This window comes from Sander lucioperca, chromosome 16, assembly GCF_008315115.2.
Source record: "Sander lucioperca isolate FBNREF2018 chromosome 16, SLUC_FBN_1.2, whole genome shotgun sequence".
Taxonomy (NCBI): Eukaryota; Metazoa; Chordata; class Actinopteri; order Perciformes; family Percidae; genus Sander; species Sander lucioperca.
In genome coordinates, this window is record NC_050188.1 from 18,153,246 (window position 1) to 18,177,261 (window position 24,016).

General features: G+C 41.6%; 1 protein-coding gene and 1 long non-coding RNA gene across 3 annotated transcripts; one reads left to right on the forward strand and one right to left on the reverse strand.

Moving 5' to 3' along the window:
• Positions 1–1,333: 1,333 nt before the first annotated feature.
• Positions 1,334–21,497, forward strand: zbtb10 (zinc finger and BTB domain containing 10). Of its 2 annotated transcripts, XM_031296266.2 has the most exons (5): positions 1,335–2,298; positions 8,524–9,556; positions 17,401–17,466; positions 19,190–19,365; positions 20,412–21,497. In XM_031296266.2, the coding sequence occupies exons 1-5, from the start codon at positions 1,624–1,626 to the stop codon at positions 20,700–20,702; spliced, it is 2,241 nt and encodes a 746-aa protein (XP_031152126.1). In that variant the 5' UTR covers positions 1,335–1,623; the 3' UTR covers positions 20,703–21,497. The 2 variants fall into 2 exon arrangements, with proteins under 2 accessions (XP_031152127.1, XP_031152126.1); XM_031296267.2 differs by lacking the exon at positions 17,401–17,466 and having other exon boundaries at positions 1,334–2,298.
• A 348-nt stretch (positions 21,498–21,845) lies between these two features.
• Positions 21,846–22,286, reverse strand: LOC116047440. The gene is made up of 2 exons (XR_004104384.1): positions 22,035–22,286; positions 21,846–21,956 (listed from the first exon to the last, which is right to left on the reverse strand). It is a non-coding gene; the product is annotated as an uncharacterized LOC116047440 (long non-coding RNA).
• Between the last annotated feature and the right edge of the window lie 1,730 nt (positions 22,287–24,016).

The following is a 24,016-nucleotide window of genomic DNA, read 5'->3' on the forward strand; positions in this document are numbered from 1 at the left end:
CTATTTATCATTTTTGGTTTGGCTGTTGCCAATGACATAGCTCTGGAATTAAGTAAAACCAGTGGCTATGTTGTCAATCCAACATATCTACTGTATGTTTTGAAACATGTGTTGGAAACATTGGAACTTGAAGGCAATAATTTAGAGAGTTCCTACTGAACTGGACCATCAGGTTTTATTCCTGCACTATGGTGACATAACCGCCTGGTAGGAACCACGATTTATTACCTATAGCTGAAGGCATACCAGTGGCAGAAACTCCATCACTGATACCTTACTCATTTATTTCATACCTGAGAGAACAGTTTGACAGTCTTATTCAGTGCAGGGAAATTAAATTTGTCAAATGAATTAAGGTGTTCATGTCAAGTTGACAGCCAATGCTTGTGTGAGCTGGAGCAAGAAATAGATACACTAATTGTACACGGCGACATGCCTTATTACCACCTTGGCAATTTAACTATTATAGTGTGATACAACCCCCATCTTAATGTAATCAAAACCTGGGTCAAATCCCACTCTTGTTCACACACTGTGTGCAAAGCCCCTAATTGGACAGCACTGAAACTATACACCCAACTATGTCAAGCATCACATACACTCACAAAAAGAGAGAGGTGTTCACATGAAAGAGTGCCACCTGCTGGACCTGATCTTGACGACAGGGAACAAAAACTTGAGATAGATGTTAATATGTTAGAATACTTTACTCTGGGCTATAACATCACTGGTCTCTGAAAGATGCCAATTTCACATCTACGTGATCACAAATCACATGACTTTATAACTGTCACACAAGTTGTATTATTATCTTATAACTGTATTTATTCATTATTGAACACATATATCCTAGGATAATAAATAGAAACAGCAAATATAAACTATGATATCGTGGTGACATACACTCTATATTATGCTTGTATGCATTTGACAAAAAAAGTTTGCATTGAGTGTTAATATTAATGTAATGGAATAATAATAAGCAATTAAATATCACAATTCATTCACACATCTATATTTATTTATATATAAGATACTTTATATATCTTTATACTTCATATATGTATATCTTTTGTAAATGAAATAAACATTCAACAAAGTAGGACTATAGATACACTACAAGTTCTTACAGAGTTCCTATAGAAATACTATAGGAATATTATGGTAACCCCGTTTAGCAAAGGGCTAAAGTGGGACACACAAGTCAGCATATGGGCTGAGAAGACAAGCAAAGTCCAAAAATGAAAAGCATGCGGAAAATGGGTGCAGCCTTCAAACACAAAAGACCCCTTGCTGATCAACAGATCCCCATCTTCCTTTAAAAGCCGCCCCCTCCCTCTCCAACCCCCCTTTCTCTGGTCGAGGTGCATTGTGGGGAGGAAAGTCGTTGCCATTCGACCTCTGCGGGGCCTGCGCGGACGCAGCGAGAACCCTGAAATTCATTATGCGTTTAAAACCTTTATTTATTTCCGCATAACCTAGATACTCTCACCGGGAGGGCCAAAGCGGAGAAAAGGAACGACGACGGTCCATCTCTTTAGGAAAATACATCGTTCAAATATATTATTTTGTCGGAGAGTGATACTGTTGAGAAAGTGAAGATTCTAATATATATTAAGAAAAATGTCCGGTGAGAGAAACCGCAGGTCGCTGGCTTTCCGAGGAGGTGGATTAGCTGGGTTAACGGGTTCCAGCGGTATCGGTGGGGGTAACTGTAACAGCTGGGAGGCCCCGGCCTGTCAAGACCGACATTTTAACGGGAACAGGCAGGATCAAGAAGAGGACGGGGATCTGGGGGCTAAAGGATCATCGCAGAAGAGAGTGGAGAGCGCTGGGTCTGTCAGCGATAGCACGGAACCCGAGGCGGAGGAAGAAGAGGACCCGGAAGAGGGCAGCTGGGCAGCTGGGGACGGCGACGATGGTGTCGGCTCGGTGGAAGGGGAGGACGGGTCCAGGGAGGGGAATAGCTTGACAGAGGGGAACGGTCCCAGCAACGTTGACGGCCAGGAGTCGGGAAGCGGGTCGACTGGAGGCGAGACTGGATCCAGGAAATCTGGAGTAGAGATGAGACCGCAGACGTTGCTTCAAAAACACTCATTATTCCATGCTTCGTGGTTGCAAGAATTTCCATGGTTAAAATTTTGCCAGGAGACGGGACTTATGTCCTGTTCTTGGTGTCACAACATTGCCACTAAAAACAGCGACGAGCTTGTCAAAGGCAGTCGCAGCTACAAACGGGCCTTGCTGCTGAGACATCACCTGTCTTCTGAGCACGGGAGAAATGACCCCACCAAACAGGTAACCTTAGCTCAAGTCCATGAAGATTTCGCTTCGTTACCGACGTAACATGAAATAGCTGTCACACATTTGTCATACCCTGTCATCTGTCTTGTTTGTCATTAATAACGACAGTTTCTACAACTTCGAAAACATAACGACGGTGAAAATAGGCTATTACCTAGCTAAGCTTAACAGTCCCTTATCCAGGCTGATTAGCTAGCACCAGCCTGCTAACCTGAGCTAACAACTAGCCTAGCCAACCAGCCGCTTGTAGCTCCTCTGTAGCCGGAGGTAGATGGGCAGTGACGGGGGTGGAAAGCCCCTAGCGAGGCTAGTGTCGACTAACTAGCTAGTACTTAATGGCAAAACACACTGAGCCACTTTCAGCGTGAATGACACGAATCTCTCCGATTCAGTTAACGTCCAAAATGTGTCTCTGCCCACTCATCAGTCAAGTTACACGCACAGACCTGCTCCTGTATGACACCTGCTAGCTACTATCACATAGGAGGCTGTTCCTTTTAGAATGAATGATTCATTGTATGTTACAAATAACTTTTGACCATTTTGAACTGCTTATAAAGTATTAACAACTAATGGACAGTGTTAGTGTTGTAGAATACTTTTTTATGCACACTGTACAGCAACCCCTTTTTTTGCATCAGCAGCTGTCTTGATTGCTAGCTTGCTAGAGGTCACACAATGGCAAGGGCTCGACCCTAGCTGCCTTTGGGGAACCGCACCCCTACCCAACCCCCCTCCTCCTTTCTCTCATCATGCAGTTCTGCTGGCTCGCAGTCCCGGGTGACCTCTGGCGCATTTCTTCCTCCTCCACCTCCTCCTCCCTTTGGGGAGCTAAATTAGAGGCATTGTGCTAGAATGACCCCCCGAAATCCATAGATGGTGTCACTTGCAGGGCTGGACAAGAGGAGGAGAGTAAATAACGTTGCTTAGAGCCTGACAGCTTGCCTGGCCCATTTGAATAGGCATGAATGAGTGAAATAGACGTCAGTAAATAGAAAGACACGGCATCACCTGACACTGTCATGAACATATTTCTGGATTAATGGGTGCTAATGTTATACTTTTGGGGCATATTTTTATGATTTAAGGCCTCATTCTGTATGCACCACACTGAAACCATATTGGAAAGTTGCACCTCCTTAATGTGATTGGCATATATAGACCATATGGTTAGCCTAAGCTTGAGGTAGGTATAAAGTTGGTGACAGTATCCCTATATTGAATGCTTATAATCCAAAATAACCAAGCCACTTTAGTGAAGTATGTCTTTATTGACGCGCACAAGGTATTTTTATTGGTTCATTATTTTTATTGCAGTGTAGACAACATTTCTACTCCTTCAGAGACCTCATAAAAACAGGGAGTGCATATTTACCCCAACAATCTAGTGTCAAAGGGCATTTCTCTCATCAATCCTATTTTGAAAAAAACTTAATGTTACTTTCTCCTCCAACGTCCTTTTCTGACAATGGTCTGGGCTATCAGAGGAATTAAGATTGGGCTGCTATTTGACTCTAATTTGTAAGCGAAGAGGATTGCACTACTACATTTAGTTACTTCCTTTGCACATGCAATCACTAATCAGAATGACTTAAAGTGATCCACTCTTGTACACATCTCTAATTGGTAATGAGGGCAGTAAGGGTGGATTAGGGGCTTGCTGTGGCTTTTCCTTAGCAACAGGGACCCCAGACACTGTACTGAGACGTTATCCAGGCCATTTCCACATGTAGAATAGAGCTGGGACGATAGGTCCCAGTGCTGCATTATTGGAAATGATTCAATTCATATTTTATTGAATTATTTTTTGTGGTTTTGATGTTCCTCATAAGATTTTTCTCTTATGACTGCCTTTTGAATAAAACTGTAATGCTCTTCATATATGCAGTACTGTTGAAATAATGAGCAGCAGTGACTGTTAAGCAAGGTGGCATTGTGCAGCAGTACATTAAAGGAGAATTATGGTGTTATGAGGCAACGTCTTGTTCTATTCACCCATTCCTGACGTTAGTCAGGCCTCTGCTGCATTCGTTAAAGCTAACTCGATTAGCCCTAGCACACCAGGGCAGCTGTGGTAAATGTGGGTCTCCTTGGAGAAGGGGGCCGTTGTCCTTAATTCTCTAGATGCTGTCTTGTGCTCAGATTGTTCCCCATTCTCTCTGGTAAAAGGTTAACATGAGGCAAAAGTAGGCCATTGTTTCCCTTAGATTAAATACGAGATCACATATCTAGGACCTACATGAATACAAGTCAATTTTCTTCTCTAGTAACTGTTTTTTCCTTTGTCCACAAATTGGTAAAAGGTTTCTGTGTTAAACCCACATTGGTAGTCGTAGGACTAATCATATGTTGTCATCACGTACAGAGATTCTATTCTACAACTAAGTTTCATATAACTAATACTGAAAGCTGTATATTTTTATTACACTGTACATGTAAAAGCCCAGCTAGGGACGAGAGTTGAAAATTAACAATAGCTATAAATTGGATATATTGGATCGTCCCTATAAAATAAAATCTAATTCCCAGGGGGGAATTTCAGATATGCGGGACCTGTACAAGTCATTTCACCTCCTCATTTTAGTTGAGACAAACATCACACTCATTGTTGAGAGTGAGTCTCCCCCAATGGGAAAGGGGACCCACCCTTAGCGGTCTGGTGTCTGCCAAATAGATGGGTGGTTTATTAGGGGCCACAGGTCAGGGGAATGGGGTGGGGTGGAGCCAGAGGGAGAATTCTTCTTGTTGAATACGTTAGTGACTCCCCCCCCCCCCCAATCTCTGCCTCCTCTGTCAGGGCATTGTTAGGAGGCCGGGAGACACTCGTTGCAGCACTCCCACACCTTGGGCCAAACGCACACTGCAGTATTGTTCTAGCATCTGGGGACAGACGGGTTGGGTGAGGAGGGGGGGGGTTGAGGGAAGGATACAGTAAATGTAGGGAGTTAGGAGAGGACCGGTGAAGATGGCCTCAGGGCTGGGCTGGTCATGGGACTGGATTGATGGTGGTGGGGGTAGACGAGTCAGGAGATGGGGGCAAACTTGTGCGTAAAAAGTAAACAAAAACTGGCTACAGTGGGTCATTATGTTGCGTCGGGACAGTGCTGTATCCCATAATCTGTTAGAGGTGTGTATGACTGAGGCCGGTGCTTCAATAAGCGTGGATTTATGACCATCTTGGTTTGTTTAATCCACCTGTAAATCAGTTCTTATTGGCCATTCACTGTAGATTTTAAAGCATCCATGTTAGACCTAGATCAAAGGATCTTTCTTTCCCAGCGCTCTTTTGGATTCTCTTGCACTCTCATTCTTCCACCCCTGCCATCTCTGGCTCAAATAAAAACCTAGCCACGTCACAACTCGGGGAGGTTGATATTGTCCCCACATTCTCCCTTGGCTTAGGCTGGTTTTGCCTCTAGCATCTGCTGTGCAGGGTTGGTCTGCTGCTTCTCTAAGCTCCCAGCTCACACGTGGCACATCTGGAGAGATGATGATGATGATGCTGCTGCTGCTGAGGCCAGTATGGAGCAACTTATCCAGTACCAGGCTGTCCTAGTCTGACTCCAATAAACACACACACACACACACACACACACACACACACACACTCACGCACACTCTCGTATCAGAACTGCCAGGCAATTCTTACCAGTCTTGCTATTTGTGATGGATAAAAGCTGTGAGTAGTCATGGGGTTTTGGGGTAGGATGGCCAGTTAGTCGAAATGATAAAATAGGTCAACAAATTCCCAGGTACTAGGAGTCTGAGAGCGCTTGTTTATTTACAGCATCTCTAACATATTGGCTCTTTTTTTCTGTCCAACCCTCACCGACTTCTGACTGTAAATATGTTTATCTTCCGGTTAGCCCATCAAGTTGAAAGCTTGTTTGGTCTAGACCTATCAAAAGAGGAGAGCAATGGACAAAAACAAAGCAGAAACAACTGTATGCAATCTAACTTGGATGCATATCCAACACCCCTTGTTGTGATGGGACTCCTGCCCTTTACCACACCAATATATTTCACAACAGTACTGAACATGATGACCATGCCTCTGCAGAGGCTTTAATGTGTATACCATGGAATATTCTTTTCTCCTCTCTCCCCATCCTCTTCGGCTCACCCACACGCACCCTGGCTCCTTTCTTTGCTTGCGAGTGGGAGATGCTGTGTAATAAGAGAGTGAGTGCCGAAACCTTTCACAAAGGCCTACAGTGAGTGGACAATGAGCCTCAGGGAGAACACAGGCTATTGTGAAGGCTAAAATGGGGTGACCCAAGTCGCGCTGGCTTTCCGTCCCCCTCTGCTCCACATTTTCTCCTCCGCCCTTTTTCTCGAGGCTCAAGGTCTCGTTCTCTCAATCTCTGCCTCACGCTCACTCGTTTTCTTTGTGCGTGTGTCATTAGGCCTTTCTCTTTTATGCTCCAACCATTTCTCATCTTCTTTTCACACTTTTTTATATAGCTGTGATTCTACTTTTTTTCCTCTATCAGAACTGTACAATTCTGCTCTCTTGTCATCTATTATTTTTTGTCCTTTTATTTCTTCTAGCCTGCAAAGTACATCCTGCATCGTACATCACCCCCTTCTCTATCTCTACCTCATTTTGCCTCTGATTTCATTCCATCCCGTCTCTCTTCATCTCTCCCCCTCCAGCTGTGACAGAGGATGATAAGCCCCCCTATACTATCCTGTGTGCCCAGGCTGCCCTGGACAAGCGCTGCAGTGTGGAGGGAGTAGGGGTGGGGGCTGGGTGTGGGGACCTCAGAGAAATGGATTTAATCTGAATTACTCAAGCTGAAACCCCAGCTGTGTGTATGTGTAGGCAGCTTGGTTTCTGTGTGGTTTGTTGTGTGTACATGCATGTGTGCGCAGCAGAGATGGTGGTGGGCGGGGGCAAAAGTGCAGAGCTCTAGCAATGTGAATTATTCTGGATTAGGACATCTGCTGTGCAATTCTAAAATGATCCGTAGATGTATGCTGCTGCGTGTGAGTTAAGTGTAAAACTGTAATGTAGAGTTCTACACATGCAGGGTGTGTACATGCATTTTTGTTTTGTATTGGGCTGTGTATTCTGTCTATGTGCATATGTAAGCGCATGCATACACTCATGTATAAACTCCACCTCTTCTCTGCTCCGTACCAGGCTGGCCCTTTGCCCTGTTAAGGGGGAGCAGGGAAGGGGGAGTTTGGCTGTTACAGGGTAGTTCTATGCTTCTGCCAGTTTCCCTCCCATCCTACAGCCACGTTGTGTCCTGCTTTGGACACTCGTCAGCCCTTCTCCAGGTCTAATTACGGCCCGTTTTACATCTAGCATCCAAGTAAAGTAAGATCATTTTATTGTACAGAAGCTACTGTAAATTTGTGTAAAATGTTGAATCTTAGCTTTTGGCCAAATTGGAAAGTGTATTCATTAATCATGACAAAATAAACATCTGTCTTTTTCCAAAACCAAGACATTGTGATGCTAATTTTTCCACTGAGTGAAGCACAGCTACAAGATATTTTGTCTTTTGAGTAAGAGGTGTCACTGTTGTGGTTTATACATTTGATTGACTGAAAATGTTCATCCTACTATTACTATAGCTGTGCTCTCTTAGTCTAAGTTTGGACATATTCTCTTGGGTTGTTGAAATACATTTTGGAAAATGTGGGAAATTATTAGACTAATTAAAATATAAATAGCAGAGCCGCCTTGTGGGAAAGTCTCCAGCAAATCAACTCATTACAATGGCTTATGGAAAGCACTGAACATCGCAGTTTAATAAAATGTAATTGTACAATATATGGTATGGCTTTCTACTTCTGCATTACTACAAAAGGAAAATACTTTTCGATTTTTATGTTAAATTTATGTATTTTAGGGTTTATTAATCTATCATTGTGCCTTGCATGATATGTTTTGTGTTAGGACTCGTGGAGGTTTAATGGTCAAAAATAATTGATTATGGGGCGAGGTAATACTACCCAGCCTTAAAGTAAAACGCCTTTCATTGCCTCTTTTCCACCTCCTCTGTGACAGAAACCTGTTGAACCTGTTTCACCCCTAGGGCAGGTGCAAACCCCGAGGGTGTATGTCTGTGGGTATTTATTGTAGAGACAAAGTTACAGGAAGGGAAAATATATTTGCCTCTACCTGCGTTGGACCTTGCTTTTGCATATTACTTGTGAGAACACAAATCTTAAGTCATTTTTCTTTTTCTTCTCTTTCACGTAAAGGAGACAATGAGGCCGTCAGGAAACACCAGCCCCTCCACTAACTGCTCAGAGGAAGACTATCGCAACAAGCCCAATGAGAACTCCTACTGTTACCAGCTTCTCCAGGAGCTGGACAAGCAACGCAAAAGTGGCATCCTCTGTGACGTCAACATAGTCGTCTCAGGCCAGGTGTTCCGTGCACACAAGAACATCCTGGTGGCGGGCAGCCGCTATTTCAAAACCCTCTACTGTCTGACCAAGAGCGAGGACCAGGACCAGGCCACGGTCACACACCTGGATGTTGCTGCTGTGCAGGGCTTCTCTGTTATCCTCGACTTTCTCTACTCTGGGAATCTGCTGCTCACAAGCCAAAATGCCATTGAGGTGATGTCTGTTGCTAGTTACCTCCAGATGACAGAGGTTGTACATTCATGTAGGGCTTTTATAAAGGATGCCCTGAATATCAGCATCAAGCAGGAGGCTCCGGATTCAGTGGTGGTGGACTACAACAAGAGGCAGATGGTGTCCAAAGAGGGACCGAGGGGCCTGGACCGCAAGCCAAGCAACTTCTGGGCCACAAGCATCCTGTCAAAGCTGTCGATCAAGGCCAGCAACAATCAAGGAAAGGAAGCAATGGAGGAAGAAGACGAAGGTGGCAGGGTGAAGGAGGAGACCAGCGATATAGAGGTGACAGTGGTTGGGGGTGCGGGCTGTGCCCTGGTGACCCCAGGAGCCTCTGGTAACTGGACCCACCACAATGACAACTCGTCTGATTCAGCAGAGACCAATGAAACGCGGTCGGCGAGTGGCCAGGTGCAGGTATTCGTCTGGAACGAGCCAGCCACAGGTGGCGCTGCAGCAGCACCCGCAGCAATAAAGCGAGAAGCACGGGATGCTGCGGCAGGAAGCGGCCGGAGGAAAAAACAGACCACCACACGGCGTTTTGTGTACAACTTTCCACCAGAGCCTGAAGAGGGATTTGACGAGGGGATGTTCATCCAGCCCTCGGCCTCCTACCCCAGAGAGGACTTCTCCTCCCTCTCCGAAAATGCTGGTATGACACACATTTGTACCTCTAAACACACTTCACACACTTGCCACCCCGAGTCCTTCCCCCTATAATATATGAATAGCTTTCACCGTTACCTCATGAATTTCTTATTCCTATTAGTCACACTGTATACTCACTGTAAGTAAAAGGAAGCGGCTCCATTTTTAAGGTAGAGAGGTGCATGCATAATTTCTTCTGTGACATATAATCACTTGGATGTAAAATCTGCATCTATGATATCGAAATAAACATTTTCCTACACAATATTTGGAAAGCTCTGTTAAGACACAATAATCAGGGCGCTATATTGCATTTTATGCATCAGTTTAGAGCGTTCATCTGAAATTCTTCATTGGCCATAAGATCCTAAAGGAATCACAATAATGTGAGAGAAATGCAGTATAAATTATCAGCCTTTTAAAAAGTTGGAATTTACAATAGAAGTCATAAGTATTTAAAATGAAATTCTGTAGGTCTGAACAATGCTTGTCCCCACACCATGTATTTGTAATGATTAACCCACCAGGGGGTCAGTGGGGCTGAAGAGGATAACCTTGATAGGTCACATGGCTTCAGTATTTGATCCTCTTTTTGTTCTCTTCCAGCCTGTAAAATTTTGCAACATTTTAGTACTGGATATTAGCACCTTATTACTTGGGGGGGCAGCATTGCCTCATTTATATAAATGATCTGTCACCATATAGTGACGTATTTAATCATGTCACACCGATGATCACCTATTCTATGCTAATAAGCTAAGCTGTGGCCGCCTGCAGTGGGAAACGCAGGCATGATCACTAGTTTACATGATCAAATTATTGATCGCACATCACACAAAAGTATGGATTTTCAGCTTTCCATCAATGTCCTGCTGTGAAACCTAACAGGATATTTGCTTTTCAAGCTTTTAACCTGCTGTGCACAGCCAATAAGTGAGTCACTCCCAGCCATGATCTCCACTAATCACTCCAGAGCAAGGGGCTTGTGAAAGTTACGCCCACCTGGACTGCTTTGTGTTCCCACATTGCTGCTGAGACTTGTTTTAAAGAAAAGATAAGGGGTTTTATCTAATTCAATGACTTTGAAGCAATTTAATGGTTCAGATCAATATGCTATATTTTATGGAGGAAAATAATGAAATATCACTATTTAAAGTGAGTTGGAGAGAGAATTAACTATCCTAAAAAACGAGCTATATGCTGTGGTTGGCAACAACGTTAAATCCCTATGAACTTTCGCTCATTCAATAAATTTTTCAATCTCGCTTGATAAAACTTTCATCTTCTCCCTTTCTCTTTACCCTTTGATACCTTCCCCTTTCTGTCTCTTAATCTATCCATCGCTCCATCCATCCGGTCCACATACAGTGTAGCGCTCTTAGTAATCTCTTCTTTCAGCTGCAGCCTTCTCCTTCTGTTGGCCCCATTAAGCTTGGCACTCCATGTAACCATAATTATATCACATATTAAGTGGAGTGGTATGGAGGGGGGGTTGGGGGATGTGTGAGGCACAACGTGTGTGTAGAAAGAGAGAGAGAGAAAACTACATTTTGTGTGCGTGAGAAAGGGAGAGGAGCCCTCCCTTATGCAGGAAAATGAAGAAAGCAGGGGAAACATATCTTCCCCCAGGCCTCCCTAAATGCACTTGAATGCTCTTAGTGCCTCCAACTCCTCCTATGGCTCTTCTTAATGTGTGCACAAAGTGATCCATGGTGTTGTAATAGCCTAGAGAGACGCTCACTTAAAGACTGAGTTTGTCTGCATGTGTGCTGACTCTTCTCTTCATGTATCTTTGTTGTTTAGCTCCATGTCTCTGCTTAATGTATACTACGTTTCCAAATAAAGATATGGTTAAGACTTCAAGTATGCTGTTAGTCACAGTAAAAGGTTGCAAGGCAACTGTTTACCCTTAAATGATAGTTTTGTGTTCGACATTCATACAGTATACTCCAGAGGTGGGACAAAGTCATTGTTATGCAAGTCACAAGTAAGTCTCAAGTCTTTGCCCTCGAGTCCCGAGTCAAAGATGAGGCAAGCCCCGAGTCGAGTCACAAGTCAAAGCCAACAAGTCTCAAGTCGAGTCCAAAGTCCTACCATTTTAGTTTCGAGTCATTTCAAGTCCTCTTACCACAGAAATAAAATGTATACAAATCATGTATGTCTGTAAGATTTGTATTTATTTAAAGTGCCCATATTATGAAAAAATCACTTTTTCTGGGATTTGGGGTGTTATGTTGTGTCTCTGGTGCTTCCACACACATACAAACTTTGAAAAAAATCCACCCATGCTGTTTAGAGTGAGATACGGTTTCTGAATGTGTCCTGCCTTCAGTCTCTGGATGAGCTGTTCAAAATCAGCACGGCTTGTGACGTCACAAGCCGAAACGAGCAGGCTAACCGCATCCATTAGCTCGTAGCGTTAGCATGCTAACGCTATGGCTAACGCTAGCATGCTACCTCGTTCTCAATAGCAAAGCACTGCTACAACACACACAAGTTCACCATAATCTACAAAAGAACTACTTACATGTGCGCCCTCATTTAGAAGTCTCCCAGCTAATCCTGCCTTGTAACTGACCAAAGTTGTAGAAACAGCCTTTCTTTTACGGTCTATGGAGCTAGCTAGCTGACATGATCTACATCTGAGCTACTGGGCATGTGCAAGTGCAATCAAAGATAGTACAGAAGAAGAAGAAGAAAAGAGATCTCACTCTGTAGCTAAAACAGAGACCAGCTGAAAAGAGGATCTGCAGCAGTGAGAGAGCACTGCAGTACAACAAAAATATGGTGTTTTTTGAAAATTTAACCATGTAAACCTATTCTGGTACAACCTTAAAATACAATTATGAACCTGAAAATGAGCATAATATGGCTGCTTTAAACCTCTTTTTATACAATGACATTAATCAAATAAGGGCCCGCATGTTTTGCAAATTGCAACTCTTTTTTTGTCGACTACCTTGTAATTGTTATAGCCAAACGAAACTATCTTCGGTATCATTTTGCCAACTGGCACGTTGTTGCTTGTGCTTCATTGGTTGTCTTGCAATGTGCCTGCTTAGATGCTGTCGAATCAAAACAACGTGGGACTACAGTGACTGGATGTCGTGCAGGCAGCGCACGTGCTCTCTGCATGCATACAGGTGGTGCACATTTTTTTCACAGATGCAGATAAACTGAGAGCGGCACGGCCGTGTGAACATTTTCTTCCCCAGTTTTCATGGGAAGTAGCAAGTCTTCTCGAGTCAAAAGGCGCAAGTCCAAGTGAAGTCACGAGTCATTGATGTTAAAGTCCAAGTCGAGTTGCAAGTCTTTGTACATTTTGTCGAGTCGAGTCTGAAGTCATCAAATTCATGACTCGAGTCCAAGTCACATGACTCGAGTCCACACCTCTGGTATACTCTGTGTGTATGTTAACAGTTGAGGTGATATCCAGAGAATTTGAGGCAGAAACGGGCAACACATTATCCTGATGCTGTTTGATTTTGGTGGTGAGAGGAGGTCGTTTTTTTTTGTTTTTTTTTTGCCAAATGAACAATTGATATTGGGAAGTTGCATTCATTTCTGTGTGTTTATCAGCGGCCTCGTACATATATACCGTTTTTTCTTTTTCCAAACGGTTTTATGGTTCCCTTTAAGAGGAGTGTTTCCAAAATGCTCTGTGATGCTGCATTTTAGTTCAGAAGTGTTGTGACCGTTTGGACTGACTGTGGGTCTTTAACAATGTTTACTTCGTCCATCTGTTAAGACCGGGTGAGGCAGACAGAGAAGACAAACGGCGAGCTACATGTAAATTATATCTGTCAGGACTAAATGCCAGCTTTCCCTGCCTCAGTCTGCAATGTTGAGTCCATTTCAGGTTTTATTTTATTTTTTTATTTTTTTATCTTTTGAGCCAAGCTTTTTAGTTGATATAGGTTTAGGTTTGTGTTCTGCAGGTAAAGTGTCCATGGGTTACATGAAAGTTGCTTAACAAAGAATGTATTATTAATAACTTTCTACAATAATGTAGTCATATTTCTCTCCACACAGTTAAAGCTTTTTAGCCCTGCCTCCAGGTTTTAGGACATTCTTTACTTAGTTGGAAAAGGTGGGATCCAGTGGTGTGTATGTAATATTCTGCATTTATTTACAAGTACTTATTGGTAGAAAGCTGCTGTGTCATGGAGTCTACTGTACGTGTAGCGTATCCAGCTATATTAATGCCATTTTTCACTTCATAGCTCCTGGAACGTACATCAAAAGATGGTCAAGTACCATTTATGGACCAAAAGTCATTAGCCAAAGTTTTCAGTTTGTTCCCACAGCCTCTCTCTGCTGTCCAGGCTTGATTAGTCTTGTGTTGCATATAGAGGTCGACCGATTCATCGGTTTTGCCGATTAATCGGCACCAATAGTTGATTGGTGGAACTATCGTTATCGGCAAAAATCCATACCGATGGTTGCGTCCGTTGCTGGAGCGGCTGAGAAGCGCGCGCTGTCATTCATTACACAGTACGCGAGAGCTGAGAAGGGTCTGCTGGCATCATGCATTACAATAGCGGCCTCTAGAGGCGAAATAAAAACTATCACTGATGCCTGGTGTTTATTTTCGACACGTGTTACTGCGCGCTGCACGGAGAGCACATGCTGCACGGAGAAGGCTGACATCAGATGCGCGTTTAAAGCATCGACAGCAAAAAGTTATGTATACAGTACATATTAATTTGTTGAATAGATGCTGCATTAGTAGAGAAAGAACAGCAAAACAGTATGTTTGTTTGCTTTCGAGGCTGAGATGACCCTAAACATTAGTAGTAGGCTAACTTACCTCAAGCGGTTAAAACACTGACAAAAATAAACGCAAGTCCGACCCAAATGTCAGAATCAGAACCCTAAAGGATCGTCCTCGATCCCAAACAGCACCTCTGATTCATATTTAGATAATTTAATAACAGTTAAACGTAGAGACTTAGTGATTGCTGCAGCTAAAAGCTAACGAGTAAGTATCCAGCCTGGAACTTGTGCCTTTTCTCGGGGTTGTTGAGCATTAAATCCAAACTGTTACATCCAAGATTTATCCACTTGATGTCCATAATTCATCACGTTTTCGGTCATTTCTGCCGCTAACTCCGTGCTACCCATAGACAGTAGGTGCTGTCACTGCCCGATGTGAGTCGAGTGCAGATGTGAGTCGCGCATGCTCAGATTTAAACTGTTTACGGCATAACGTGTCATACTGAAATTTGTGAAATCTATAAAATAATAAACATTTCTCTTTACATACAATAACAGAAGATGGTAATCATTTCAAAAACGTTGTAGCTATCTATGACGGTTTGGTTGCTAACGTTAGCTCAAAATGCCATTCAAGTGACAGCCTTTGTTGTGTTTGATTAACTTTTAGCTAGCAGTCATTTCAAAAACGTTTTAGCTATCTATGACTGTTTGATTGCTAATGTTAGCTCAAAACACCATTAAGTGACAGCCTTTATTGTGTTTGATTGCTAACTTGTAGCCAGCAGCAGCAGTCATTTCAAAAATGTTTTAGCTATCTATGATTGTTTGATTGCTAACGTTAGCTCATAGACTGTGCGTTAGCTCAAAAAGCCGTTAGCATCTTGTAGGCTACTTGTCGCAAAGTGACGCATGCGCGACTCACATCTGCACTCGACTCACATCGGGCAGTGACAGGTGCTACCGACGAGGGGATCTCCCATGATGCCTTTGTTTATGTTTTCAACCAATGGGAAGGCAGGTCCGTCACACATTACGCCTTATATGGGCATCCAAGCGAGAACAAATATATATATAGTATAAAGTGGGAAAGATAGATCCCTCCAGGTCAGAGATCGTCTGTTACCGTTCTAAACCGTTCTACAGAGAAGAATGGCGTCACTGTTTTGAGATTTGGCATACATTTGGGCATTTTTTGAAGAAATGTAAATAGTTTGTCCTTTATATGAATTATAATGCTCATTATGTTTATTTTTGCACTGGATGACTCCAAATATGTAGAACTGTTTTAGACAACACACATGCTTGTTTAGCATTGCTGTGAGTGTAATATCAATAAATATGACATTATTATTTTGATTATTGGCAAAGGCGTCTGGACTTTTTTTGAAACAATGTATGTATTTTGTCAACTGTATAAGTTATAAATACTATCGGTTGATTAATCGGTTATCGGCAAATACGGCCCAACCTAGCTATCGGTATCGGTAAAATCCACTATCGGTCGACCTCTAGTTGCATACAATGCTCATTTGTTGTGCCTCAATCTGGATATGTGTGCCACATGATGTCTAAAATGCTAGTTACGCTTTACTGAAATATTGCTTGACAAAGCAAAACATGAGTGTGTACAACTATTAGCCTTGTCTACTGTGGGTTATGAGATTATTCTATAACGCACACTACATGCAGAAGGAAGGGTTTATGGCTTTGCTCGTGGACACGACTTGGAACCAAAACTTCATCTTTTGGTTGTGAGATGCTCGCTCTGAAATTAGACCGTCCTCTTGCACGATTAGTCGTTGCTGGCTTGCATATTTCTGTCTGAGCCTATGAGCAGTCATCCACCAATGTCATCTGTCCCAGTTTCCCACAGTGATGTCACTTATTTGATCTGTGCGGTCATGCTCCAAGGATGGAAACATAGTAGCCCAAATGGTGGTATTCTTTCTGCAGTTTTGTATGTCTTCCATTTTAAAATGTTGTTTTTTTTTTTTTGTTTTTTTTAAAAAGGGTTGTTCAACAAATAAAATGTTCAGGGCTATAACTAACAATTATTGTCTGTATCGTTTTATCTACTGATGTATTCAGTTTACATTAATGTAAACTTGATTAATGTAGTCTTTCAATTGCCAGAAAGCAGCCTGTCACAATTTCCTAGAATTCGAGGTGTATGTCTTTGTTTGTCCGACCAACAGTCCAAAACCCAAACCTATTCAGTTTACAATTTTATAAGACAGATAAAAGTGGAACAGTTTTGCATTAGAGAGGCTTGAACCATCAAGTATAGTAGTAGCAGTAGCATTTTGCTGGAAGAAAATGTCTGAAACAATAGGAGGTAGACAGTTTACAGAGTCACAGGAATGCTAGTGTTGTGTGGAAAATAACAGTTGAAAGTGAAGGCTGGTTTCAACGATACAAGTACTTTGCCTTTACTGTCTGCTCTTACCTCGCTGAGCCCACAGCCAACACTTGTGGCCAATACATTCTTGGGTCTTTTCCAAAAAACTGTTGGATTGTTTAAAGGGTGCCTGCTGCACACAGACACACAGCAGGTGAAATTAATTTACATACACATTAGTCTCTGTTGAAGTGTGCACACGAACTTACACCCATGCACAACAACTTCCCCAATGCCTGCAAGGGGCAGTCCCTTCCCTCCCTAATCCACTCTAATGCACTGGGGCTGTCCTCACTATTCCAAATATTGACCCAGGGAGAATGGACACACACACACACACACACACACTCACAGGGGTGTGTCTTTAATGTGCTCGAAGCACTGATGCTGGAGGAACCGGACACACACAGGTGCTCACACACAAGTGCTAACAAAAGCTGAGTGTAAACTGAGCCGTTGTAAGGGCTCAACTCTAATTAACCCCCTGCCTGCTGGAGCCCTGGTTACACAATTAGTTTGTTTCCCTGGCCCTGCTTTACATATAGTAGGGACGTGCGTGTGGGTGCGTGTGTGCGCGTGTGCATGTGTGAACTTCCATTGTTTCATGCGGGGGATGGTTAGTTGTGTACACAAGGCGTTGTGAGGTGTGCAGCCCCCCTCCCCAGGCTCTCAACCACCTCTCATCTCTCTTTCTCCCTCTCGCTTCTCTTGTCCCCCTCCTCCTTTCCCAGAGCTGGCCAATCAGATCCAGTATAGCATCATCCAGGACTTACAACAAGGGGAGTCCTGGGAGAATGGTAAGCCACCGCGACTACCACAAAAAAGAACAGGCTGCTTCAATGACACTTGAAATCTTTGACTAAAATGCATATTCTCTAATGAGTGTGGGCAGTCCAGTCAGTTTGTCTCATTGAAGAGGAGAGCAGACAACCTATTTCTATTTTAAGGGTTTGTTTTCAACCAGCCTTCAAATGCGTAGCTGACCGCCATGACCCTGTTACACAAAATTATGATCTATGACGTTATCCCCATGTCTGTCTATTAACAAAATATATGGGAATAAAAGGTTAAAGTCAATTTGATTCATATAGGCAAAAAGTATGGATTGTGTTCTAAATCCATACTACACATTAATTATATGTATGTAGTATGCAGTGTGTTCATAAGTGTCAAAAATGAACTATACTCAAAAGTGACAGAAAACGGATAACATGCGTAAGAAAAAAACAGCTTTTTGAGTGTGCTGTTGACACTACTTTAACAGAAAAAAACCTTAACTGTCCATTTGTGAAATTGAATTGCCATTGAGTCGCAGTTTGACAGGCATCGGTGCAACGGTTGAAGTTATGGGTTGAGACATAAACTGATGTGTTTCTTAGATAAAGATTTCGTTTGATTTCAGACCCCCTATTTTGTCTGCTCTGTTTGTAATGACAGATAAGGAAATTAAAATTTCCTCCTAAACCGCTTGTTGCACATCCATAAGGTGTACAACACACACTCATGCATGGCAAATACACAGGTGACCTGCTTCTCGTCAAACCTCCTCCCTCCTCCCCCTAGCAACCTGCCCTAACAACGCCTCTGTTGTGTGCACCCTGGCTCAAACAAAAGGCCACTGAAGACACTCTGTTGGAGTCTTTTTAAAATCAATAGATTGCTTATTTATTTGTAAGCCAAGCTGTCCTCAGTAGCTTGGTTGCTTAAACAGACAGTGCTGGCGTGCTGATATCTTGATTTCTTTCTTTAAGACACTGAAATAAAATTAGTTAGTAAAATAAGTATTATAATAGCCGAACTTGATGGATGATACATAAAGGTGTTGTGTTTGATTTTAGGAGTTGCTCCTCATATGATGGAACATATCCAGAATCATGTGCATTGTGATTTATGTAGAGTATCTGCAAATTGACATTTTCTTAATGTGAGGCCGAGTCGTTAAATTATTAGTTGTACCTCTTTATTAAAAGCATGATTTCTTTAGTACCTTACACCAAACTGTATTCTATCCATGTAGTACTGCTGCTTTACATTCACTGCTAATATGAATCTGTATCCTTTCCACCATTGCCATGGTGAGACCTTCAACATCATTGCAGACTGGTGCAGACCAACACCAGTTACTTAGCAACAGTGACAGAGCTGGATTGTGAAGTTTATCCCTGCAGTTTAACAAACTTTGACTAAAGGGCCTTTTTGTTTCATCAGTTTGTGGTGTCTTGTTCTCTCTAATGGCGACTGCATCCTAACTCCGTGATTTGATAAACAGGATATTGGTTCCTGAGACACTCTCATTAGAGGATCTATAGATGCAAATGTAGCTTTTATGATCATTGTCTTCCTCCATCTCCAGTTGGTTCTTCCGGTCCAGTCAGATTTAATTTATGAATTTAAAGAACGAACCATGGTTGTGTTTTTTAAAGATGTAATTGTACACCAAAACGTGATGTTACTAAATCTTGTCTCTTGCTTACCTTTCACTACATCTGCATACTTGTGTTTTTCTCTGTCTCTACCCAGGCGAGTCCTCACACCTAGCCCTCAATAAGCTCAAGTGCCCCCACTGTAACTACATTGCCAAGCACCGGCGCACGCTCAAGAGGCACCTGATCATCCACTCGGGCGTACGCTCCTTCAGCTGCGACATCTGTGGCAAGCTGTTCACGCGCCGCGAGCACGTAAAGAGACATTCCCTGGTAAGTCCACATATGCACAGGATCCTCCCCACTCTTTTACACCACCATGTGCATCCACCATCTTGTGCCAAACACTACAGTGTTTTGGCCATCCTCACGTCTTCACACTCCACCTCATGATTTGTGTCTGGGAGCTTTTTGCTTGAGGCAGTGAGTGCCGCAAGATATTTTCAAAAGAAGAAATGTATGGCTATGAATACAATCTTTTATACCCAAATTCCCTGTGTAGAAAAATGTCAACCTTGCAACTGTAATACCTGTGATTTATTGCTCCATATTTGATATTTGGAGAATATATTCTTAAGTGTTTAAAATAATAGTTTGACATTTCTGGAAACACGCTTATTTGCTTTCTTGCATCTTAGATGATAAGATCAATATTACTCTTACTTGCATGCTAAAAAATGAAGCTGCCATTAGCAGCCAATAAGCTTTGCTAAACACGAAGACTGGAAACCGCTAGCCTCACGCTGTCTGAAGGTAGTCTCGCATTGCCAGACCTTCCTACACAGTGCTGCGGAGGAGGGTCTGGCTAGTCCACACAGCATTCCGAAATGGGAGAAAAACATGCTCTGGTGTATTGGCATTTCTTTAAACCAATCACAATCGTCATGGGCGGCGCCAAGCACCGGGTAAAGCCATGGTGCTGCTGCAAAATAGCCTCGTGAAGGAACTTGTTTTGGTGGAACGTGTACGTTCAAAGGTTGTTTTAGTCATGCAACAGAAAACTCAGATTGGACAGATAGTCTAGCTAGCTGTCTGGGTTTGCCCTGCAGAGATCTGAGGACCAGTTAACCATAGTCCTCAAAAATCGACCGGAGTTTAGAATTCTAACACAACAAAAGTGTAAGGTAACAGACATCTGGCCGAAAAGAGTGAAATCTGGCGAAATTTCCGACGCCAACGGAGCAATCCCGGAACTTGACAGTGGTATCAATCTTTTCATCTAATTCTAAGCAACAAAGCGATTAAGTGCATTTCTCAAAAATGTCACCTCATCTCCTCAACCCCCCCTCTCTCTTCCTCTCTCCCCATCCCTCTTACAGGTGCACAAGAAGGACAAAAAATACAAGTGCATGGTGTGCAAGAAGATCTTCATGCTTGCAGCCAGCGTTGGTATCCGTCACGGCTCGCGGCGCTACGGTGTGTGTGCGGACTGCGCTGACTCACACCAGGCCACTCAGGAGGGCCTGGAGGCCATGGAGGGCATGGAGTTTCCTCGCGACGAAGACTTCGAAGGCGAGGAAGGGGAGGACCTGGAAGGGGAGGAGCCTAACGACAACGACCAATCAAATTGGGGTGAGGGCAACGCTGGTGCTGCCCCGGAAGAGGACTAAGAATTCTAACAAGCTTGAGAAACAAAACAAAAAAAAAGTTGATGTTTAATATATATGTATACAAAAACTAGCTGGTAAACAATCAACTCCAAAGTGCTATCAAACCTTGAGGTTACTTAATTGTGCAAGTATATGACAAAGAGGTGGATTAAAAGAAAAAGCTTTCGTAGAGTGGAAACTCCAAGATGTACAGATTTTATTATTGTTAAAATGTGTCCAACTCTGGGCCCAGAGCCCACAAGAGAAAGATTCTATCGACGAATAATATGATAAATCAGGTTTTTGGTGATGTATTTTTATTTCCTGTTTTTCGGGTGAGAGTTGGGCAGGGTGATGATATAGTAGAGTTGGGGTAGGCCAATCAACTAAAAAAGCGAAATGTTAATTATTTAATTTATGAAGAGAGGTTATTATGGTCTTATCAATACTTTTTTTTTATTTCTGTTTTTGTCTGCAAGCAGAGGCACAGTAATGGCTGTTGCTTTCTACACAATCTGAAAGTATGTTGCTTGGTGCTTGTAGAAGTACACGGAAGAAGAGCATTATTGTCCACAGGAAGATTTTTAACTTGCTCTGTAGATCTTGTTTAGATGCGCTAAATATTATATTCTTTTCAAATTTTATTCTTTCCCTGCACAAATCTTGGAACCAAAAAATCTGTTTTGTGACTCTAATGTATCACAGCCATATTTATGATTAATTTAAGAGGGCTGTGGTATTGTGCCAAACAGACCGCACACCAAGATTTAGCAGGAAGCAAAAACTACTGAATACGCTTAAAAAAAGAAAAAGAAAAGACAAGGTGAGGGTTTTTTGTTTTTTTAAAAGATGAATTAAAAAAATCTAAAGTACAAGGGGAAATGTTATTGCTAGCTTTATACAAATCACAGCGTCACAGTAACACTTTATTATTATTAAACAAAAGCATTTGACTTTCACTTAAAGCTTGAATTTTGCCAAATGACAAAACGTTTGGTGCTGTAATGCTTGTCGCAGAATACTGGACCTACAGGCTAAATATGATGTTTATAATCATAAAGCTTAAACTGACTCAGTTATACATATGTAATCAGCTTAAACTATAGAACACTGTTGTGCTACGGCGACTATCAGGTAAGCTTTGCCATTGTTTTTCAACTTTTATTTGATTTATTACACACACACACACACACACACCATTTTTTGTAGAACTACCGGCAGTTTTGAGGACCTAAGTGGACATCAATACCTGTATACGTTTGATTATATTTGGTACTGAGTTTTTATATATATATATATATATATATATATATATATATAAAAATTAAATTTTTTTTTTTTTTTTTTAATCACTTGACCATTGGTTGAGAGGAGAAAGAAGTGCAGAAAATCATGATGTGTGATGTTTAAGTCTGTAAGAACTCCATTTTCATTTGTAAAAGGTATACAAAATGTCATCGGTTTAGTTTGATGTAAGTTTGTTTTTATTTTATTTTTAGGTCTGCCAGGTAGAAAAACACTTTGTTCCACAGAAAGTGAAGCTCTATGGCGCCTCATAGACATGCACTTACTTTTGTGTTCATGAAAATAATTTTTTGTTTCTTTGCTTCCCCAAAAGCAGGTCTGAATGGAACTATATATACTGTTGTGTCTTTCTTCCAATGCGTAACTTTTTTTTTTTTTATTAGACTTTTTGTTATTTAATATTATATATTGACTCCAAAATGCAATCAAGACTGTTAATTTCTATTTGTCCAACCAAAATTGTTATTTTTAATTATTGTTGAACTATAATGTATGAGAAAAGCCAGGTGAAAAACTTGCTTAGTGTAGAAAATCCTTGCTCGTGTCTGTAATTGTTAAGATTTTTAAATGTTTTTATGCTACAGAATCATTCACTTTACCCTAGATGCATATTTTGTTTAATTTTGTCCTTTCCACAGATGTTTCCTTTCTCCTTTGTTAGTTCATTAAGCACATATTTTCTAAAGAAACACGGATTGTTTGCCGGTTAAAACCTTGGAACAGCAGTATCTGTTCATATGCAGTGGAATATACAGGATGTACTGAAGTGCTAATGATACAGAAGATGTGTAACCTCCCTTTACTCTCAGTGGAAGAAGATATATTTTAAGTCATAGATATTCATCCTCTTCGTGTCACTTTTACCTTCAAATCACTGTAGGAGGGGTTATATTAAGGATATATATATTATATATATATATATGTATGTGGAGATTATATGAGATCTATATATATATATGAAGAATATATTATTTAACTAGTGGATTTACTTAATGGAACACATTGACGGTCAGCTCCAAACCTGGCGTGGTGGTTTATTTCCGTGAACTTTAACCTTCCCCTATCGCTCTCTGTTCACGCTGTGTGCTTGCTCATCACACCATTCTGTTGTCTTGTTTGTTCTTTTGATACTATTTACCATCCTACTGATTTTACTGTAATGAATGAAACTCCAAACTATGATGTATCATTTTAGATTTTATGCTGTATTTGTTATATGGACAACAACAACAAAAAAAAACACGAAAAACAACGCAAAAACACTACAGATGTAAAGCAGAGGTTTTTTTTCCCCCCAGCTGTATTTTTTTACGCTGTTGCAAAAGGTTGTATTTTTCAATTTCTCTCGAACTTTAACCGTGATGCAAAAGTCGGGCCGCGCCTCAGTGCCCTCCGAACACAAAGCAAATTCAGGTTACTCTTTTTACGTTTTTATCGAAGGTTTTCAAAGATGGAACTACATTCTCCTTTTTTCTGTCTGAATTGTACTACTGTTCCTCTCTATACTACATTTTAAGAATAAAACTTTGATATTGCTTTAACCTATTTGTCCACTTATTTTCCTTTGCTTTTCTGATGATGGTCAGAATAAACCTCTTTCTCTCTAAGACCCAGAGCAGCAAACATTGTCTTTCCAAATAACCTCAGACTATGAACCAGTTTGATTACGTTTACCTTTTTCATATATATATATATATATATAACTTTACTCTGTATGACCATTATATCTGATAACTCTCACATGTTATCCTCAGAGTTTGAGCTATTGAACTCAGGAACGAGGAACAGGGTTCCTTTGTGCAAATATAACAGGTATAAGCACTCATTTGTTCCTCTCTCAGTCAAGCTCATTAATGAGCAGGGATGAACGTATGACTATGAATTCTTTCATGTATATCTGTGACTGAATGTATGTATGGATATGAATGGAGGAATGAATGCATTTTTATAACTGAATGTATGGATATTTATGAATGGATAAATGAATGTTTATTTATGACTGAATGCATGGATGCTTATGGAAGTAGGAA

Coding starts and splice junctions, on each gene's coding strand:
- zbtb10 (XM_031296266.2), top strand. CDS start 1,624: ATGTCCGGTGAGAGAAACCGCAGGTCGCTGGCTTTCCGAGGAGGTGGA. Junction 2,299..8,523: donor GAAATGACCCCACCAAACAG/GTAACCTTAGCT, acceptor TTTCACGTAAAG/GAGACAATGAGGCCGTCAGG. Junction 9,557..17,400: donor CTCCCTCTCCGAAAATGCTG/GTATGACACACA, acceptor CTCCTTTCCCAG/AGCTGGCCAATCAGATCCAG.